General features: G+C 42.4%; 1 protein-coding gene across 6 annotated transcripts; it reads left to right on the plus strand.

The window, feature by feature from the left end:
* The first annotated feature begins 819 nt into the window (after positions 1 to 819).
* On the plus strand, positions 820 to 20,827 carry LOC149914418 (annexin A4-like). 6 transcript variants are annotated; one of them, XR_016460356.1, is made up of 6 exons: positions 820 to 2,717; positions 2,967 to 3,080; positions 4,003 to 4,059; positions 4,375 to 4,471; positions 6,983 to 7,130; positions 16,354 to 20,827. XR_016460356.1 is itself a non-coding variant. In XM_090126547.1 (6 exons), the coding sequence occupies exons 2-6, from the start codon at positions 2,664 to 2,666 to the stop codon at positions 18,131 to 18,133; spliced, it is 420 nt and encodes a 139-aa protein (XP_089982673.1). In that variant the 5' UTR covers positions 820 to 1,529; positions 2,622 to 2,663; the 3' UTR covers positions 18,134 to 20,827. The 6 variants fall into 6 exon arrangements, 3 of the variants coding, with proteins under 3 accessions (XP_089982673.1, XP_089982675.1, XP_089982674.1); XM_090126547.1 differs by lacking the exon at positions 4,375 to 4,471 and having other exon boundaries at positions 820 to 1,529; positions 2,622 to 2,717; positions 18,087 to 20,827; XM_090126549.1 differs by lacking the exon at positions 4,375 to 4,471.
* The last annotated feature ends 554 nt before the right edge of the window (positions 20,828 to 21,381 follow it).

Below are 21,381 nucleotides of genomic sequence, written 5' to 3' on the forward strand. Positions count from 1 at the left end.
AGGGGAACAAAAGGCGTCGTGCTGTCAATCTTGCTGTAGCACGGGCCTCTTTGGCAAGACTGTCTGCCCAGCCCCCCCGCGTCGGGCTTCGTCGGGTAACGAACTCAGCAGCAAAGCTGCCCTCGGCTCCTCGGGGAGAGCCCGCCGTCGTCACGGAAACGCAGCGTGACAGCACGCAGGTCCCAGCAGCCCGGCTGATGTCACCGGCGCCGTGACTTCCTCTGCCTGCCCTGGAGCCGCAGCCCGAGAGCTTTCCGGCCCCCGGCCTCCCTCTCCCTGGTCAGCGCCAGCGCCGCCAGCTTTCTTCTCGGACAGACGTGAATACAGAAAACGGCAGTCGAGTCCTCCGCCTGCGGGGCAGCGGCTCAGCACGGCGCTGCTGACCGTTCGAGCCGAGCCGAGCCGGAACCGAAGGCAGCCGCCCGACTCTGCCGGGCTCCGACGCGTCTCGATCGGCGGGGTCGGTCCCTCTCTTTCGGGGCTGCCCGGCTCGGCCAGGAGCCGCTCCCGGACACCGGGCGTCCCGCCGCTCGCAGTCAGCCGCCGGTTCTCAGCCGGCGGCGCCCCGCCGCGACGCCGACTCCGGAGGACGGCTCCGTTCTGACGCGGGACGGACGGGGCCCCGAGGCGCGGGGCGGGCGGCGGCGGGGACGCGGGGCGGCGGAGCGCCGCTTTCCCGGCACGGAATCCCGCGGCCGCCATTGGCGGAGAGCCCGCGCTCGGCCCCGCCTCTCCCGCTCTCCTATTGGTCGGCCCGCGGAACGGGGCGGGCGCTCCCGGCGGGGTCGTTTGCGCCCGCGGTCGCGCCGTCATTGCGTCATCATCGCGCGCGTCCCGCGTGGCCCCGGCCCGGCTGCCCGCGGCGCTGCCTCGCTCCGCGCGCCCGCTCCGCTTCCGGGGCCCCGGGGCCCGCGCCCCCGGATCCTTTTCCTCCGCGCGGCCTTCCAGCCGCTCTGCCCCCGGCCTGCAGAGATGCCTCGGGTCGTCGTGACCGAAGTGCGGGACCGGCGCGTGGCGGTGTTGAACGTCGTTCCGTTGGCATCAGCCGTCGGTCAGCCCGTCCAGAGCCCTGTGCGGGGCCTTCGTTTCCTCAGGCGGATAACGGGAGGATGCCGGAGCCGAGGGGCGGTGGGAGGGAGGCGGGGACGGGAGCATCCTGCCGTGCCGCCAGCAGCCCGGGGGCCGCGTGCTGTGGGTGCCGGCACGAAGCTCCGCCGTCCGTCAGCACGGGAGCTGCGGTTCTGGTGCAGCAGCAGGAGCTCAGCGCAGCCCTGCAGAGAGCGGTCCGGCGGCACGGGAAGAAGATGACGGCCTGGAGCGCGAGTGCCTCAGCAGTGTCTGCAGCCTGCGAGGAGCCGAGCCGGGCTGGGGAGAGGAAGGTGTGGGAGTCCCGGGGAGGGACGCGCGATGGCAGCGTTATTGGCAGGATCAGCTGCTTCCTCCACCGCTCCCGACGCCGAGCACTGGTTTCCTTTGAGAAGCAGCCCACTGTCACATCTGTGGGGTTCCGCAGGACACACAGGCATGGGGTAAGTTTAGGTTGGATATCAGGACAAACTTCTGTGCAGAACTTCTACAGCCGTGGGTGGGATCCCCCTGAGCTCCCCTTCTCCAGGCTGAGCAGCCCCCTCTCTCTCAGCCTCTTGTCATGGCAGAGGTGTTCCAGTCCCTTCACCATCTTGGTAGCCCTGCGTTGGACTCTTTCCAGCATGTCCAGCTGTCTCCTGTACTGGGAGCCCAGAGCTGGACGCTGTTCTCCAGCTGCAGCCTTCCCAGTGCCGAGCAGAGCAAAAGGAATGGTGCAGAATACTGGTCCTTACCTGCTACAAGAAAAGTCAGGACTAGGGCTATGATGGGAGTGCATTGCTTTATGATTGACGTGGAGAACTGCTAGGAAGAAGGCCTGGTGGGCCTGAACACAGATGCCGGGTGGTCCAGCTTTTGTTTCACTGGAAACCCGGTACTCCGTGGGCAGCAGTATGGAGATATGTTCTCCATGCAGTTGTGCCCCCGTGGCTTCTTTCTGATATGCTTGGGAAGTCCCACTAGAACAGGCTGCCGTGTGAGACAGAAGTGAGAGAGAAGCATCAGTTGTGTGGGTGGAGTTTTACTATCTCTGTGTTCACATCTTTTATGTTTGTCTTCTTTTTTTTTTCCAGTTCAACTCTGCGTGCGTCGGTCTGCCTTTGCTAAATCCTTTTCTTGTGGCCTTAGGCAACAATCGAGGGGGTCTCAAGTTTCAGCGCTGAGCAAGAAGCGCAGGCTCTCAGGAAGGCCATGAAGGGCTTTGCTAAGTTGATCTCCCTCCATGGTCAACTTTTATTTTTTCCCCAGCACTGCGAAGGGCTGCTCTGGTGGTTTGATAGAGGGAAGCATAGCTGCTTGCACTGCTCTGCTGCACAACTGCCCTAAAAATTGTTGGAAAGTGGAAACAGAACTGCCCTTCGTGTCCCAGAATGCAGCTGCTCTGGTGGCGTGGGTCCTGGCAGCTTTGTGTGCATCGATGTAGTCCTGGAGCTGTTGAGAGCCGGCTGTGTGAGGGACTGGAGGTGGCACAAGACCAGAGGGCACTTCTGATCCTTGTGCAAGCATCCTGACTAGCTTCCATTTGTTTCTTGCAGGCACGGATGAAGATGCCATCACTGACGTCTTGACCAAACTAAATGTTTCCCAGCGTCAGCTGGGTTCTGATCACCTCTAAGAGCACTACTGGCAGGGTGGGTGGTCTGCAGAGATGCATGAACGTGGTTGTGTCACTTGGGCGCAAAGTGAAAAACGACCCAATCTCTACAAGAGAAAGGTCGGCAGAGACTTCACCTGACCAAGGTTGTTTTGTTCTTGTTCAGTTCAGAGCAGTTGTTGATGCAAGGAGGGTTGGAGCCTGAAGAGGAGTGCTGAACAGCTCAGTTCCTCTGTCCTCAAAGGCCGTCCCTTCTGCCAACTCCTTTCTCCTCTTTGCCTTCTAGGATTTGATTGATGACTTGAAGTCGGAGCTGAGTGGGAATTTTGAGAGGGTGATCATTGGGGTGATGACTCCCACCACCATGTATGACGTGCACGAACTAAGGAGGGCTGTGAAGGTTTGGAAATCTTCCTTTTGTATTGCTTAAGTTCTGGCCAAGGACTTACTGCTTTGTTATGCATGTCTTCTCTCTCTTAAAGAAACCTGGTTGCACGTCACAAGCAGGTGCTGGTATCTTAAGTCTTGCCTTGGTGATTCCCTAGGGAGCAGGAGCAGATGAAGGTTGCCCAATGGAAATTCTGGCTTCTCGCACCAATGGAGAGATTTGTGGCATTAATGAGAACTACAAGCTTCGTAAGGAGTGCGAAAGGCTCTCTTGTCAGTTTCCTTCTGTCTGCGCTTCTTAATTGGAGGCTGTAGCACTAATGATGATGGCTGGAGTGCTGCAGTGCTGCTGGGAGCCCTGGGCACAGTTCTGTACTTAGCTAGGTTACAGCTGGCAAATGTTGTGGGCAGCACCCAGGTGGTGGCCCTGCTCCTAACGGGTGCTGTGTGTGTGTTCTTGCTGGAATATGGCTGCTCCCTTGAGGATGGCATCGTATCTGACACATCTCCCATGTTTCGAAGGGTCCTCGTGTCCCTCGCAACGGTGAGCCAAGCTGAGGGGAGAAGGGGGTGAATGTTCAGAGCTGTGGGCACAGCTCTGCACTCAGTGGTGAGGAGCTCCAGGCTGGCTTTTTCTCACCCTGTGTGTCCCATGACCTGCTCCTCAAACCCAGCCTCTCCGGGGAGGGAACTCTGACTCTGGGTGTGCATGAGTGCTGTGGGCTCTTCTTTAAATGTCCCAGTAAAGTGGGTTGCTGCTCGTTTCAGAAGGAAGCCCAAAGTACATCTGAGCTGCATTTCATTTGTAAGCTAGTGTTCCCTTTGAAGGACTCCATTATCCATCCCCAGCAGCTTTTCATGAACGGGGAATTCTCAGGAGTTGCTTCCAGTAGATGCTCTGGTGAACTGAGTCTTCTATCCTTGTGTCTTTGCAGGGAAACAGAGATGAAGGAATGTATGTGGATGATGCCCATGCTCAGCAAGATGCTCAGGTGCGTAGTAATGTGCTTCCCAATCTATTCTTGTGCAGGTGATGCGTGGTGAAGAGAAGCCAGCCTGTGAAATGGAAATAATGCTTTTAGCCTTGTTTGCAAGTCTCTAATGAGAGGTCTCTCGACAGGCTGGCTACTTGGCAGGGGCAATGAGATTTTGGCTGTGGGTTGCCGTGCCTGGTAGGTGCTTGTTGGAAAATATCGGTGATCTAGACAAGTACGCGCCAGCAGTGCTCTAGCTGCAAGGGATTTAAGATCTCCTGTACGCCCAGTCTTCTCCATGAGCCTTACTTTGTCACCCCTAATGTCTTGAAGTGCCTGTACGAAGCGGGGGAGAAGAAGTGGGGAACAGATGAGGTGCAGTTTATGTCCATCCTCTGTACACGGAACAGGTATCATCACCTAGTGAGAGGTAGGACCCCTGCACAGTGTCCTGGGTTTTTCTTTCCTTCCTTGTTTGTGTGTGATGCTTTTGTAGGAGCTCTGTAGCTGTCCAGTAGATGTGAACTCTTCTGAGGCAGCAGGTGTCCTAGAGAGAGCCGCATTGCATCCATTCCATTCTGGCTGTTTTATTCCCTCCTGAGACTGAAAGGGACTTGAGAAACCTAAGTCCAACTGCAGCTCCAGCATGGAAAGCAGAGATCATGAAGTGTGACTGCCATTGGGGCAGGGGGGAGAGGAGCTAAGAAACTTGATTGGCAGCACAAAGCAGCAGGTCTTGAAAATGGTACTAGCTGTGGTAGGCCAATTCGCAAGACTGTTAGCAGTGAAAATGAATTATTTCTGTGGGGCGATCCTGATTTAGCTGAGAGTGCTGCAGGGATGAAAGAATGTTCATGCAGTATACGAGGAGCTTGTTGCAAAGCGGTCCTTTGAATCTCTGTGACTTTCTGCCATAGTTTTTGATGGTACAGAGGCATTGCTAACAAGGACATAACAGCATTAAATCTGAGATGGTAGGCAGTTATTCAATAGATTGTTTAGTTCTTGTTCGGCCTGTGCTTTTTGTTGTTGTCTGTCTGCTATTCAGCTCAGAATACAGAACTATTGTATTTCTCATAAATGCTTAGCACTCAAATATGGAAGTGCTTCACAGGCATTAATTTTTGTACCTAACAAGTTTTACTATGAAGCCACGAGTGTCTTCATCATTATTTAGCACAATAATTGCAGCAGTACAAACAACCAACCTTATAAAAAATATTACATGCATTATTTTTTTTTAGCTCATCAAGGAAAGGGTTCTGTGAATCTTTACCTACACCTAGATCTACTGTGCAGTATACAAGATGGATACTCATCTGAAATATCTAGTGCTGTATCTATATGCAAAGTGTCAACCTAAATTTTTGGCTTTACAAAATTTTGATGACTATATTTTGCAGTAGATATATTTACAGCCTAGTTGTTTCTTCATTTCTTTTTATTTCCAGTACTTGAATGTATTATAGGATTCTATATGGGTTTATTTGTGTGGCAAAGATCACCTTTCTTTGTTTACTGCTCCAAGATACTCGTTTTATTGAAAATTACTCATGAAGACTTATGATGTTTCTCTGAAAATGCTGAAAATAACTAAAAGGCAATCTTTAACATTTACCATTAGAAAACAAATGGTTTGTGCATGAGATGAAAAGACAATAAAATCTGTTATGTTAACAGATAGGTATCATTTACTTTTAAGCAGAGTACTATGAAATCTTTTACCAAGAGGTACAAAATTACAAAAGAAGCACTGAATTTACTTCATTCATTTTTAAATTTTACTTGAGAGTCTGTCACGGAGTTATCTAGATCAACGTGTGCCCTCGACAGGGGGCAGCAAGCCCATAGGCCCCCTGGCCCAAAAACAGGACGGAAAAGGGGGAAGGGAAGGGAGATGGGAGCTGGGCCCAGAAACCAGAACAGCAGCAACAATCTAAGGAGGAAAACTTAATTTTACTAAACATGATATTGGAATGCAAGATAACACAATATAATATAATATAATTGAAATTGAGGCTAATAAATCAAATAAGAGAGAGAGAGTGTCCGAAACTAAAAGGCCTACTTTGAACTGAAGGCACACGGTTGGGGAGCAGACCCACACACTGCTAGGCAGTGAGCAAGAGAGCCAGAGAGCAAGATCGCATGACTCCCTCCCATGGCTTATCTTCCTCTCTGAACATGAAGTCCCCTGGGATGTGTAGTTCTTCCTTTCTTCTGAGAACCAGGCATCCAGAAAGTTGTCAGTCCACTGAACTGGAGTATTAACTCTTTAATTACCCGTGCTTTACATGATGTTTGGTGTGGAATACCGATAACAAAATTATAAAACCATGACAGAGTACTGTGTTTTGTACTTTTTTGACTTCCAAAGTCAAAAAAGAGCTGATTTTGCTGTGGGAGGTAACTATGGTTAGGAGAGAAACTGTGTGCTCATTTTCCAGAAGGTAGTACATAAAAAATAAAGAAAGATCTTTGTATTCCTGGAAATTTGAGAAATTGGAGGGTCTGCTGTAGGAAATAGGATATATCAGTGTTTCTGTTTACAAGACAGTGACTGCTGTTTGTAATCTGTTAGAGGATGGGTATCTTGTCACAGAACAACCCTTTTGGACATCTTTATAAATGTTTTAGTAACTGAGCAATGGATCAGTGATGCAAAATACTTTCTTATCTAGCAGCAGCTCTTATCTGAATTTACTGTATCTATTGTGGAGAAAGCACGAGGTTCCAGTGCTACAGTGTTTGTGTTGTGAGCACTACAAAACTTTTTAAAACCACTGTTCATTTGCTCAGTATCAAAGAAAACATTTTAACCAAACTTAAGTGCTAACTAGTCACTCGGAGGTCTTCACTACCTAAAATTTTCCTTCATAACAGAATCTTTACAGTGTATGAGATAGAAATAATAAAATAATTTTCTTATTCTTTCCCTTAGGCATTTCCTGGAAACACAAACTCTGATAGTGTGGTCCGACATGATTTGCAACACCCAGTCATTGCTCGCTATGTACGTATAGTTCCTTTAGATTGGAATGGAGAAGGCCAAATTGGGTTAAGAATTGAGGTCTACGGCTGCTCCTACTGTAAGTTTTTCCATTATATTCCTTAAAAAAAAAAAAAAAAAAAAATCTAAATAGAAACTGTCTTTGAATTTCAGATTAAATCTGAATCTCAAGTGCTTTTTGCTAAAATGCATGAAGATATTCCAGGATTACTAATTGTAATAACTGGAGCTTAATTTAATATTTACTGTATCCTTTATTCTGAGTTTCTAGTTAGCTCTTCTATAGGAAATACAGCATTAGAATTACTAAGAGTGCTTTGAAATCACTACTTTTGATCTTCAAAATTGTTTTTGCAGAAGACTTGAATAGACCAGTTGAGGAAAAGATAGCATTCAGATACATTTCATGCTGGGTCTTGAGAGGGAAACAAGACATAATTCATTGCCTGATGACAAAGATAAAAATAAAACAAGTAAAAATTCAATTGAAGAAGCTCACCTTGTCTAAATATGACATGTTTTTCGGAGATTTTTCCTTTAATATTTGAGTATAACTTTAGAATCTCTTCTAAAAAAAAAAAACGAGATGAGCAATGGTGCAAGTGGTTAAGAGCACAACAGATCAAGTTTTAAGAAAAGCAAGTGTAGTTTCTAAATACCATTCCTTGAATTTGATCCTGTGGGTGCTTACGTGAAGTCCACATGCCTGCAAACTGTAAATGTCTGATGTCCTATTTCTATGCAAATTTAGTACAGTATTCTTGTAGGTGTTTTAGGGGAAATAAATACTTGAGATTTATCTTAAAAAAAAAAAAAAAAATGTTAGAACAAGTTAAGAAGCACCTATCTTGAAGACTCTTCCATTGACATCAAGTGATTTAAGACCTATTGAAACACTTTGTCATGGTAACTAGCAATTATGTTAATTAACTAGCAAAAATATCTTGTGATTTCTGTTGCTTTGACTTGGCTATGTGCTTTCACTCTACTAAAATATTTTATATGCTGTTTTAAGTGTAGCCAACACTATAACATGGTTGATTTCACATCATGATTACATTTTTTTACATTTAAGTATATCTACTATACAAATACAAGTATATGGAGACAGAAACCAACTTTTTTTTTTTTTTTAATACAACACTTTTTTAAACAACAACAAAAAAAAGAAAATATTTTTAAGTTGTAGGTTTTTTTGTTTGTTTTTTTGTTTTTTTTTTTTTAGCCAAAAATATTTACAAGCAAAAGGTTTTAGGTTTTTGTTTTGTTTCCTTTTTTTTTTTTTTTTTAATTAAATTGATATCTTATGCACTGTAAGCACGTTACAAGATGAATTTGGAGTCTGAAACTAAATGTGAGGAAAAGCATAGTTGGCTAACAAAATTATTTCTGTCACTGGATGAAAAGTTGTCTGCTTGAAAGACTGCATATTTCTGGAGAAAAATAAAACACATCTATCAAGGAAATAATGAATCAACTAAAAAAATACTGATAAAATTTGTCTTCACAGACAACTGAAGTAAGAAACCTAACCTTTTGTTTTCCTCGAAGAGAAGCATTGAACTGCTAGTATTATAAGTTATTTCAGTATTTTGTTAATGACATTAATAATAATGTTTTACATTTATATGTCTATAGGAACTTTTTTTTTTTTTCTCCTCCCAAACAAACAAAACAAAGAAACAAAAAAAACCTCTCCTAAAATACTGTGTAGATTTTAGAAGCAGGAATCAGGCTGTCCTTGAGTCAGTATGCTGAAACCAGTAGACAGCAGCAGCGCAGTTGAGAAGAAAAGTTCACTGTCTTATGACTTCTTGGAAAAACAGAATAATGTTTGAGAGTTCCAAACTTGTTTTCAGATGCATTATTTGGAGCAACTTATGTAAAGTTACATTGTTCCATAGATACAGAATTCAGCAGGAGCAAAGTTTTTAGCCCTATAATTAGTATTGTATATTGAAGCATTGTCATTAACCAGTGAGATTTGCAGATTAATCCTGCTGTCAGTGAAGAAACTGACTGTATAGATAAGTAGCAATTTTTTAAGCCTGATTAAAACATGGGCATCTAATCCAATTTGTGAAACTTTTTGAAACAGTACCTAAAGCAAAAGGTTGCTTAATACCTTACAATCATATATTTTTCTTCAAGTTTGTAGGTTTATATTGAATGCAGTCTTTTATTTAGAGAATATTTGAGAACATATTTCAGATGTAGAACTTGCACATTTTCTCATAGTAAAGGTTTAATTGGAAAGTCATAAACTTAGTGCTAAAAAAATATTTCATTGCACAATACAGCAATCTGGTTATTAGTCTCAGAGTATTAAGAACTCTCATTAAACCACATATTGAAATACGTGGTCATTAATTGCCATATTGATTTGTTCTTATTTTTCTTGAGTATGCTGATAAAATACACATTATTTTTTGTGTGTCAGAAATGGAAACCACATTCTTCCTTGCACAGCAATGTGAATTAAAAAAAAGGTTCAACTTTAAAAGAGAATTAGAGATGACATCTATTCCCTAGAGAAGTTTGTAAAATTACAAAATATTTCCTTTCAAGGTGCTCTTATTCATTTAATTATTTGCTTGCCTTCTTGCTTTGAGATTTTTCTATGTTTGAAACTGCAGATGAGATCTGTGACGTTACTTTCTAATAGATCTCTTGGAAGTCACAAAAAGAAATAAATAAATAAATAAATAAATAAATAAATAAATAAATTAAAGGCTCCCTCTACAGTAAGATTGAAAATGTTCTTTACATTTCTCTCTGTGAATAAGTGCTGATGTCAAATTTAGAAAAGATTTTAACTGTGTGGGAAGAGAAGCAAACAAAATATTTAACATTAAAAAAATATATACTGTAGTCAACGGGAGTTGTAGCTTTCATTTTAAAATCATAGAATGACTTATGTTGGAAGGGATTTTAAATATCATGTGGTTCCAATGCCCTCACATGAACATAGTTATCAACCACTAGATCAGGTTGCCCAGGGCCTGATCCAGACTGGCACTGAATGCCTCTAGGGAAAAAGCATCTGCATCTTCTCTGGGCAACCTTTTCCAGTCCTTTACCACAGTGAATAAAAAATTTCCTCCTATCATCTAACCTAAATCTCCTTTCTTTTAATTTAAAACCATTCTTGCCCGTTCTCACTAATAGACCATGAAAAAAGTTGGTTTTCTGCCAGTTCATAAACTCCTCTGAAGTATTGGAAGGTCACAATGAGGTCTCCCCAGAAAAACAATCCTCCTCTCCAGTATAAACAAGCCCAACTTCCTGAACCTCACGGGAGAGGTGCTCCAGCCCTCTGATCATCTTTGTGGCTGCCCTCTGGACTGATTCCAACAGCTCCACATCTTTATTGTCTTCAGGGCCTAAGACCTGGGCACAGTATTTCAGGCGTGACTTCACAAAAACAGAACTGAGGGGGACAACTTCTTCCTGTTACCCAGTTGGCTGCCCTTCTTTTGAGGCAGTCCAGTATACTGTTGGCCTTCCAAATTGCAAGTGCACAATGCTGGCTCACATCCAGCTCTTTATCCACTGGGACCCCCAAGTTCTACTTGACAGAGCTGCTCTCATTGAGTACTTCTCCCAGTCTGTTCACATATCTGAGATTGCTCCAACCCAAGTGGCAACACCTTACATTTTGGTTTGATGAATCTCATTTGATTTTACATGAGCCCGCTTTTCAAGCTGTTCCAGGCGATTACAGATATGTAGTGAAGCTGTGCAGAGAGAAAATTAGAAAAACCAAAGCCCAGTTAGAATTGAGCTTGGTCATTAAGATAAAAGACAACAATAAATATTTCTATAAATATATCAACAGCAAGAGGAGGGCTAGAGAGAACCTCCATGACTTGTTGGACACCAAGGGCAACATGGTGACCAAGGATCAGGATAAAGCTGAGGTATTAAGTGCTTTCTTTGCCTCAGTCTTTAATAGTAAGACTTGTTACTCCCTGGGAACACAGCCTCCTGCACTGGTAGATAGGGATGGGGAACAGAATAGGCCCTGCATAGTCCATGATGAGATGGTTTTGGACTTGCTCCAGAAGCTGAATGCTCAAAAGTCCATGGAGTCAGATGGATTGCATCTAGAGTGCTGAAGGAGTTAGTGGATGTGGTTTCCAAGCCACTCTTCATCATCCTTCAGCAGTCCTGGCTAACCGGGGATGTCTCAGTGGACTGGAGACTGGCAAATGTGACACCCATCTTCAAAAAGGACGGAAAGATGATCCTGGTAGCTCCAGGTCTATCAGTCTCGCCTCAGTACCAGGGAAGATTATGGAACAGATAATCTCAGGAGACATAATGGACCAATTAAAAGTCAACCAAGGGATCAGGCCTAGTAAGTATGGGTTTACAAATGGTAGATCATGTTTGGCAAACCTGATTTCATTCTATGACAAGGTGAGCCATTTAGTGGATGAAGGTAAGGCTGTCGATGTGATCTACCCGGACTTCAGTAAAGACTTTGACACTGTCCCTCACAACATTCTCATGGAGAAGGTGGCTGCCCATAGCTTGAATAGATGTATGCTCTGCTGGGTGAAACACTGGCTGGATGGCCAAGCCCAAAGAATTGTGATCAATGGAGTTGAATGTAGTTGGCGGCTGGTCATGAGCAGTGTCCCCCAGGGTTCAGTACAGGGGCCGCTTCTATTTAACATCTTTATTAACAATCTTGATGAGGGGATTGAGTGCACCCTCAGTAAGTTTGCAGTCGACACCAAATTGAGAGGGAGTGTTGATCTGCCAGAGGGGAGAAAGGTGCTACAGAAGGTCCTGGATAGACTGGATTGATGGGCCAAGGTGAACCGTGTGAGATTCAATAGCGTCAAGTGTCAGGTCCTGCATTTTGGTCACAACAACCCCAGGCAACCCTATAGGCTTGGGAAGGAGTGGCTGAAAAGTTGCCTGTCAGAAAGGGACCCTGGTATATTGATGGACAGTCAGCTGAATACGAGCCAGCAGTGTGCCCAGGTGGCCAAGAAGGCCAGTGGCATCCTGGCTTGGATCAGGAATGGTGTGGTGAGCAGGACTAGGGAAGTAATTTGGCCCCTGTACTCAGCACTGGTGAGGCCTCACCTCGAGTACTGTGTTCAGTTTTGGGCACCTCAATACAGAAAGGACATGGGGTGCGAGCAGGTCCAAAGAAGGGCTGCAAGGCTTGTGAAGGGCTTGGAAAATATGCCGTATGAGGAGCGACTGAAGGAATTGGGCTGTTTAGTCTGGGGAAAAGGAGTCTGAAGAGAGACCTTATTACTCTCTTCCAGTACCTGACAGGTGCTTACAGCAAGTGCAGGGTTGGTTTCTTCTCACTGGTGACAGGATGACGGAAAATGATCTCAAGTTGTGCCAGAGTAAGTTTAAGCTGGATATCAGGAAAAGCTTCTTTACAGAAAGGGTTGTTAAGCACTGGAATAGGCTCCCCAGAGGCAGGGTTGAGTCACCTTTCCTGAATGTGTTTAAAAACCATTTGTTTACTGTGCTCAGAGACATTATTTAGCAGAGGGTTGTTAGAATTAGGGTAAGTTTGGTTAGGTTGTGGTTGGACTTGATGGTCTCTGAGGTCTTTTCCAACCTGAGCACTTCTATGGTCAGGCATAGCCTATCCTTGATGAAGCTGTGTTGGCATTCTTGAATCACCCCCCTCCCCTTTCTTGCACATGCCTTAGAGTAGATTCATGGAGGTTCTGCTCTGTGATCTTCCCTGGCACAGGTAAGGCTCACTGGTCGATAGTCTCCCAGATTTTCCTTTCTCCCTTTATTAAAAATGGGAGTGATGATTCCTTTTTCCACTTGCCAGGACCTTCACCTGACAGCCATGAATATTCAGAAATGATTTAGAGTAGCTTGGCAACCACATCAGTCAGTTAGTTCAGGACTCTGAGATACATGTTGTCCAGCTCCAGAGACTTGTCCATATTTAGTGTCATAAGGCAGTGTCAGACTTGCTCTTTTCTGACAGTATAGGAGGCATTTTGCTCCCCATCCCCTTTGTAGAGTTTCAGGTACATATAATATATTTAATACACTCAAAAGAGGAGAAAGGATCTTTACATTTGCAGTGACATAATTTATCAGAAAGCAAGCCATAGGAAAAATTTATCAAAAAGCAAGTCATAGGAAAGAAAGTAATGTTACAGAAGGCAAAGTATCCACTGAATTCATTAATGCAAAGCTGATGGAATATTTATATTCAAGCTCTTTTTGAGACAGAGAGTAAAGAGACATGATAGATAGATGTCTCTCGTCATGTTCCCATTTATGAATTTTTTAGACAATCAGCAAATTCAAGGCATCTGGAGCCTATGACAACTACAATATATATTGTATTTTATCACTGATTTTTGAAGTTCATAATAAGCTCCTGCAGAATCATTGCCATACGAATAGTTCCTTCAATCACAATACTGCAGCAGATTAATGCATACAAAACAAACAAACAAACAAACAAACAAACAACAACAAAAAAAACAGTAGCATTCCTATTGAACAGTCTTCGACAGCACTTTTTAAGATAATCTTCTGAGGACTTCTGGGTGCTGAAATCTTATGGCATGAGTGGAATGGAGTCACTGATACCTTTGCTCATGGACTAGTTCTATCTTGTTATGTCAAATGTTACTGTTAGAGTATTCTGATGTATGACTGATTTCTTTTTAAGGAAGGAGAGAAAAGAAGAAAAATAAACAAGTCAGACCTTATCATTTTATGAAGAAATGAACATTTTTTTATGGAGATTATTTACTCCTTAGATAGTACAGTGAACAAAATCTTGGTCATGTGAATATTTACAAGAGAAAAAAAAATTAGACTTGGAGATGCTGTTAAGGCTTAAGCCATAAGTATTTGAAAGGAATATTTACAATAACTGTTTTGAAAATATTGAAGTGCTAAAAATTAGAGCTTGAACAGATTTTGACAAGTTAATCCTATTTGCCTGTAGTGACTTTAAGTGAAACCATTGTTCCTCTTCACTATTAATTCCACATTCATCAGCTGTATTCATCATTAGAAAAATTTCTGTGATACTTGTAATTTCCTTTGCCATTGTCATGCTATTGCTACCAACTATTCATATCTCCATCACTCTCTCCTATGGTTGCCATATGTACTTCACAGAAACTCCATTCTCTCCAAAACTATATATTACATCAAAATATCACAGGGAATATTTAAAGTAGATAAGAAAGCCACTATTTAACTTGTGTGGAACCTAACCAATTTTCTTTTGTCCAGTGCCACTAGATAGATATACTGGACATTTTGTTTCATCAGCCTATGCTCACAAACAAACAAACCTTCACGATCAAAAAACTGATGAAGTGTCTTGATGGCCACTGGAACTCCCTATGCTGAATGAACTATATGTCCATATGTATGTAAACATATGAATACATATTTATTCTTTTACACTTTTTTTTTCCACCTAAATTGTGAAGATACTTATGTGGTCTCATAATCCATGTAAATGGTTCTTTGCCAACCTCTCATAATATTTTATTACTCATAATAATAATGTTCACTGAACTGTCTTAATGAAAAGATGGACTTCTATGACCATAGAAGTGATGGAACTGCATAAAAATATTAAATGATAGATAGGAAGAAACATTTTGAAGCATATGTTTTGTCTAATCATGTTCTCATATTTGTAGCAACTGTATTAAATCATTGTAATTAAAATTGTTTTTCATTTTGGAGAAAAAAAGAATCACAGATGTGAGAAAATTATCAGCAGTCACTGTAAACTTAGTAGCTTTGTTTGTGACAGTGAATAGAACACTTAAGAGTTATCCGAAGCATCCAACCCTCTTTTTCTCTGTTTCTCTTTAGATATTTTTATTCTGGATATTTCTACAATTTCTATGTAATTGATCTTCAGCCAGCATAGTCACAGTTCAACATCTGCAAGCATAGCTTGGTATTTACTTTTTCTGATATTACAGGTGCATGTCTCAGTACTTGTATTAAAACAATGGAGAGTGAGGGAAATGAACTGTGAAAGCATTTGAAGATCTCTTTGAAAACATGCTCTGTTTGAAAGCTTAATTCTTTTCTAATGTACTCTCTAGCATGTTTTTTTTTTGTTTTTTTTTTTTTTTCTTATTTGTTTTCACATAGAGGGGACTTCTTATCTTGAAGATCATAAAAAGTGGTGATTTTCCTCATTTGCTCCATGGTACTCCTCAAACAGTAGAGTTTTGCAGATTTAGGATCAAAAATAACTTTTTTTTTTTTTTTTAATAAGTATTTAAAGTGTGGGTTGTTTACCTACTCCCCAGGAAGAAATAGTTGTGATTGTTTCTTTGCAAGTGTTTGTTATTCTGGTATGAAAGTAAGTGAGAACAGACTTCAGCTAATTTCTTATCTCTAGTGGTTAACAGTAATAGGTATGGGTCTATTTTGGTTCTGGCTGTCCAGCACAGGGCACCCCAGACACACACAGCAGCCCAGCAGGCCCTGTCATCAACTCAGCACCTAAGAATGGTACAATTTTTAAATGAAATATTAAAATTTAACATATATTTTTCATTCTTTTAACATATATTTAGTCTGATACAAAAAATGTTTTATTTTTGTATCAACTTCTTGAAACCACAGCAAATTGAGCAGTCCATTATTTTTAAATGTCTAGCTGTAGTGAAGTTACTGGTGGATATTCTCAGGCACCACAGGTTTGTGATCTGCAACAGCAATGTGTATCCCATACAAGTACATTTGTTATGCATCAGTGGATGCATAATCAAAGTCAGATTTTAAAAAGATCTATTTTACATGCATACATATCCCACCAAAATGTTCAGTTGCATACTCAAACATTTTTCAATTACACTTGAACACTTTTTTAAATCATTCAGCATTTCCTTTAGAAGAGTATGTATTGCTAGTTCATTTTTAAAAGATTTTTTAAGGTTTTTTGATGGAATACTGTATAATCAATGAATGTACAGATGTTATAACAGAATCACTGAATGGCCAGGGTTGGAAGGGACCTCAAGGATTGTGGATCGCCAACCTCCCTGCACATGCAGGGCCACCAACCTCCCCATTTAATGCTAGACCAGGCTACCCAGGGCCTCATAAAATCTGGCCTTGAACACATTCAGAGATGGGGCATCCACAACCCCTCTAGGCAGCTGTTCCAACACCTCACCACTCTCTCTGTAAAGAACTTCCCCCTGACATCCAACTTAAATCTTCCCTCCCTCAACTTCAAACCATTTCCCCTCGTCCTGCCATTATCTACCCTTTCAAAGAGTTGACTCCCCTCCTCTTTGTAGACTCTCTTTAGGTACCGGAATGCTGCTAAGAAGTCACCCTGCAGCCTTCTTTTCTCCAGGCTGAACAAGCCCAACTCCCTCAGCCTGTCCTCACAGGGGACGTGTTCCATCCCTCTGATCATCTTTGTGGCCCTCCTTCAGAAAAATTGATTTAGAAATACTAATTTTTTTTTTTATGGGACACTTGGACTTTGTTTATCTTTTAGAACGTCACAATAAATTAAATAAGATTTAAATACATTCCCTTAAATATTTTCTTTGCTCTGAAAGTAATGCTTCCCATTTATCAAATTGTATCATCATAATCTTATATAATATAGTTTCCATTTAAATAGAATAAGTTCTAAGCTACAGAAGATTATTTTTCAATGTAGTCACCATGACTAGCTATGCATTTTTGGTGGTGATTGAAGAAGGGCTTGTATGCTGCGCGTATTGTTTAAAAAAAAAAAAAAAAAAGCCTGGAGCAGCAGATTTGATCCACTATTACTGTCACCACTGCTGAAACACACCACCTAACACACTATGCTAACACTGACCGTTAAATCTCTGTGAATGTTCATCAAGTATTGAAGAATGTCAATGGATGCTGTTTTTTCCACATGGAGGAATTCAGTTATATCTTTGTTTCATGTGCACTTCTGTGTCAGATATAATTTTCACAGACTGCCACTATGCTGCCATCATGGCAACAAAATCTAGTGGGATACTGGTGGGAATGTTCAATCTCTACTGTTATACTACTGATATCTACCTCTGATATCATGGGCCAACAAAATAAAATAGAAGGCATTGCTTTCAGAGCAGCCTTTGCATGAGAAATCTATAAATCTTTCCTTTTCACATAAGTGCTTATATAACTTCTAGATTAGAAAATTATTTTAATAAAGGAACCTCAAACTTTTAGAAGAATGTATGTAATTAGCAAGTTCTGAAAATAAATATTTTTTTTACATTATTAATTGTTTTCAGCATTTATTTTTCCGAACAGAACTTCATATTTCTGTATTGGTTGCTGGAAAAAGAATTATTGCTTAATTCCTTGCATGGTAACATCTCTATTTTTCTTTTTCAGAAACTTGAAGTAGTGGATTTTTAATTCTTTCAATATAAACATGTTCTTACTTCCTTTCTTCCTTCGTTTTCTCTCTCCTTGTTTTCTTTATTTCTCATGGTACATAGTTGCCCTTTTGGTTCTAAGTATATTGAACAACTTGAGAGAATAACTTTATAAAACTATAGCTATAAAAAAGTTCTTTGTTACCTAAAAGATCGCATCCCTGGATGTGTTTAAAAACCATTTGGATGTGCTGCTCAGATAGATGATTTAGCAGAGGCTTGTTAGGGTAGTAAGGTTAGGTCGTTGGACTCAATGATCTTGAATGTCTTTTCCAACCTGAGTGATTCTATGATTCTATTTGTTTAGCCACAGCTGGCATTTATGTAGCATGCTTTTATTTACGGATGCTCTTGCTTAGTGATGCATGTATAAGTGTGTCTGTCCCCCCATCACTTTATCCCTGTGTACATTCTCTTCAGGTAGAGAGAAAAGCGGTGATTCTGTTTCCTATGAAGACTAAATTGCAAACAATCATACAGACTGTTACTGAACTAAAGAAAACTGAGTTAGTTGTGTTGTTTTTGGTGACATCAGTGTTGCCATGGTACCAGAGGATCTCAACGCACCCCTTTTGCTTGGGTACTTCTTATATTTTTTTCTATGCCTTGTATAGGTGCAGAAAATTGTACCATTGAACTGTCCACTGGACTAATGGGGTAAGTGGGACAGCTGTCCCTTCACCGCTGCTTCATAGCTTCTCTTCTTTGACTCGTTTTCTGAGGAAAGCCTCTGAACGGAATACAACTTGCAAGCATTGGTTGTTGGTTCTGTAGGTTAGATTCAGTGAAGCTTACTTATATCTGGTTAATCTGGGGAGGATTGAGATCCTCTGTATCTCTGTCACCTGTTCCACGTTTGAGTACCCTCACAGTGAGAGCCTTTTCATTCTACTAAGTGTCACCCTGGGTAGGGACACATTTCACTAGATGAGGTAAAAGGAGCAGTCCTTGAGAGCAGTCCTGCAGAGAAGGACCTGGGCGTCCTGATGGATGATAAACTTAACATGAGCCAGCAGTGCTCTTGCAGCTCAGAAAGCAAATGGTATACAGGGCTCCATCAGAAAAGGGGTGGTCAGCAGGGACAGGGAGGTGATTGTCCCTCTCCACTCTGCTCTTGTGGGGACCCATCTGGAGTACTGTGTCCAGATCTGGAGCCTCCAGTACAAGAAAGACAGAACTGATGGAGAGGGTCCAGAGGACGACCACAGAGATGATCATGGGACTGGAGCACCTTCCCTACCAAGATAGTCTGAGGGAGCTGGGCTTCTTCAGTCTGGAGAAAAGAAGGCTGCAGGGTGACCTCACTGCAGCCTTTCAGTACCTAAAGGGAGCCTACAAACTGGAGGGGAGTCATTTCTTTGAAAGAGTAGACAACAGCAGGACAAGGGAAAATGGGTTTAAGTTGAGAGAGGGAAGATTTAGGTTGGATGTCAGGGGGAAGTTCTTTACAGAGAGAGTGGTGAGGTGCTGGAACAGCTGCCAAGAGAGGTTGTGGATGCCCCATCCCTGGAGGTGTTCAAGGCCAGATTGGATGGGGCCCTGGGCAGCCTGGTCTAGCATTAAATGTGGAGGTTGGTGGCTGTGCACATGGCAGGGGGGTTGGAGATTCATGATCCTTGAGGTCCCTTCCAACCCTGGCCATCTGTGATTCTGCAATTTTTCTGGGAGGCAATTAAAGTTAACGTAAATACAGTTTTGCAGCTTACTGCTGTGCTTTCTGGAAACTTTTGCCTGGGTAGCTGTGCTCATCAGAGGTCATATTTCACTGCAGTCTGGCTGACATAAGTAAGCCAGAAAGGTAGGTAGTATATATCTCAAGTGAAGCAGCAAATGACAAATTCACCAAGAAGTTTAAAAAATCGCTGCACTGCCCAATAACTCAGTGTATTCTTCTATGTTTTAAATACATGAGAAGACAATGCATTCCTGGAGCATGCCTGAAAATCAGTAAAGATGTGCAAGTTGACAACACATTCTAGCAAATCACACTGCCATGGCTTAATACAGTATTTTCCTACAAATGATCTTTACTGCTTTTTTGCTGAAGGTTATTGATCCTTCCGAGAATTTTCACCAGCTTCAGTGGGTCCAGTGCTTCATAGTATAGCTTAAAAAAAAACAAACAGGACCTTCTCCCTGCCTATCTTCAAGCTCTGTTTCTTTGTAGGAAGGTTACTGAACCTCATGTGGCCTGTAGCTTCCCATACAGTAATCTTTTTTTGCTGCAGATTTTTAAGAGTGATCCTTATTCCCCTAGCATTAAAAACAGCATCTTTCTTTCACACAGCCACTTGATTGTGTTCTTAAAATGAGATAATGACAATTTCCACTCTTGAAGACATTTGAAGCTCTGGATACTTGAAGCTCTGGATGTACTTATGGGCAACCTGCTCTAGCTGATTCTGCTTGAGCTGGGGGATGGACGAGATGACCTCTAGAAGTCCTTCCAATCTCAACAATTTTGCAAGTTTCTGAAGATGAAATTATAGCTGAGGCAAATACAGTTCTCCCAATCCCCTACCAATCCTTTCCAACAAGTTTCTAATAATAATATATTGTTGATCTTCATTTTGATTTTACTTTCATGTTATCTCACACAAAGTGGGGGGACATAGGACAGGAAGTAAAAAAGAACAACATAAAAGGAATGATGAATATTTTCACAAAATTAAATTATGTGGCCTGCCATATCTGAAGAAAAAGAAGGATATAAGTTCTTTTGAGAATTGCGGTTTAACTTGTCACGTAGCTAAACATCACACAGCCATTCACTCTCTCCAGACTCCCCCTTTCCATCCCAGATGGAATGAGGGAGAGAATTGGGAAAAAAAAAAAAAAAAACAACAGGAATTGCAGGTTGAGATAAAAACTATACACTAAGAAAGAAGAGGAAAATGGGAAGAAATGCAACTATAAATATATAAATGCATACTTTATACAGCCACAGTGCAATTACTCTCTACCTACTGACCAATCCACAGCAATAAATACAACTCCCTGCTGACCTGTGGCCTGCCAGCAATGCAAGTTCTTACCCCATACCAACCAATGCCCAGCAACCCTCAAGGGGTGTCTGTCCCATGTCCTGGCCTTCATCAATACTAGAGCACTTCTCCACCAGTCCAAGTCAATCTACATCCCCATCCCCCTTCAAACTTAGTTTACAGGTCTTTGGATGAGCCCTGCTAATTCCTGTTCCAGAACCCTTTTGCTACTGTGAAATAAACCTTTTCCATGTATTACTGTCAGGTCTGGTGTCTTATAAAACCAGCCATGATCAAAGAACTCAAAGCCCTGCCTATAGCATCAGTCTTGTAGCCAGGCATTTATGGACTGGATCCTTCTATTCCATCCCATGTCATCACCTGAAAACGAAGGGAGGGAAGAGAAAATAACTTGTGCCCCAGACCCTTTCACCAACTGTCCCAAGGCCTTGAAGACTTTCTTCATTCCCCTCAGACTATGGGATGCAGTTTCCTCCCCATCTGTGGAAGATCAGCAGAGGGTAGTAGTCATGACCTTCTGCATGTCATATTTTATAGAATAACCCTTGGCCTAATTCTGGCCACCTGTCCTGGCTCCACCCTCCCCTTGCAGTCATGCGTATAGTGGTGACTTCTTTTTCCCACTAAGTGGCCTGTCCTGGCTTGGCCATGGACATGCTCCCATGACTAAGCAAAAGCCAGGACATCTTTATTTCAGCTGAAACCAGAACAAGTGTTAAAAAGGACACAAAAGCATACCAAAAAAAAAAAAAAAAAAAATTACCTAAATTTAAATTTAGAAAAAGTTTGGCTTTCTTGAGTTCCAAGGTGATATAGTCTCCTTGTTGTCCTTCTCCATGGAAAATTACACCTTCACTTTCAGAGGTCTTAAATTTCAGAGAGATGACATCTTTCAATGTTTTCA

This window comes from Phasianus colchicus, chromosome 29, assembly GCF_987193195.1.
Source record: "Phasianus colchicus chromosome 29, bPhaCol1.hap1.1, whole genome shotgun sequence".
In the NCBI taxonomy this organism is placed as follows: Eukaryota; Metazoa; Chordata; class Aves; order Galliformes; family Phasianidae; genus Phasianus; species Phasianus colchicus.

Bases quoted from the DNA above. Each gene is read 5' to 3' on its own strand.
- LOC149914418 (XM_090126547.1), top strand. From the start codon at position 2,664: ATGTTTCCCAGCGTCAGCTGGGTTCTGATCACCTCTAAGAGCACTACT. The intron at 4,060-6,982 runs GTGCGTAGTAAT...TCTTTCCCTTAG, and splicing joins ATGCTCAGCAAGATGCTCAG to GCATTTCCTGGAAACACAAA. The intron at 7,131-18,086 runs GTAAGTTTTTCC...TGCCTTGTATAG, and splicing joins GGTCTACGGCTGCTCCTACT to GTGCAGAAAATTGTACCATT.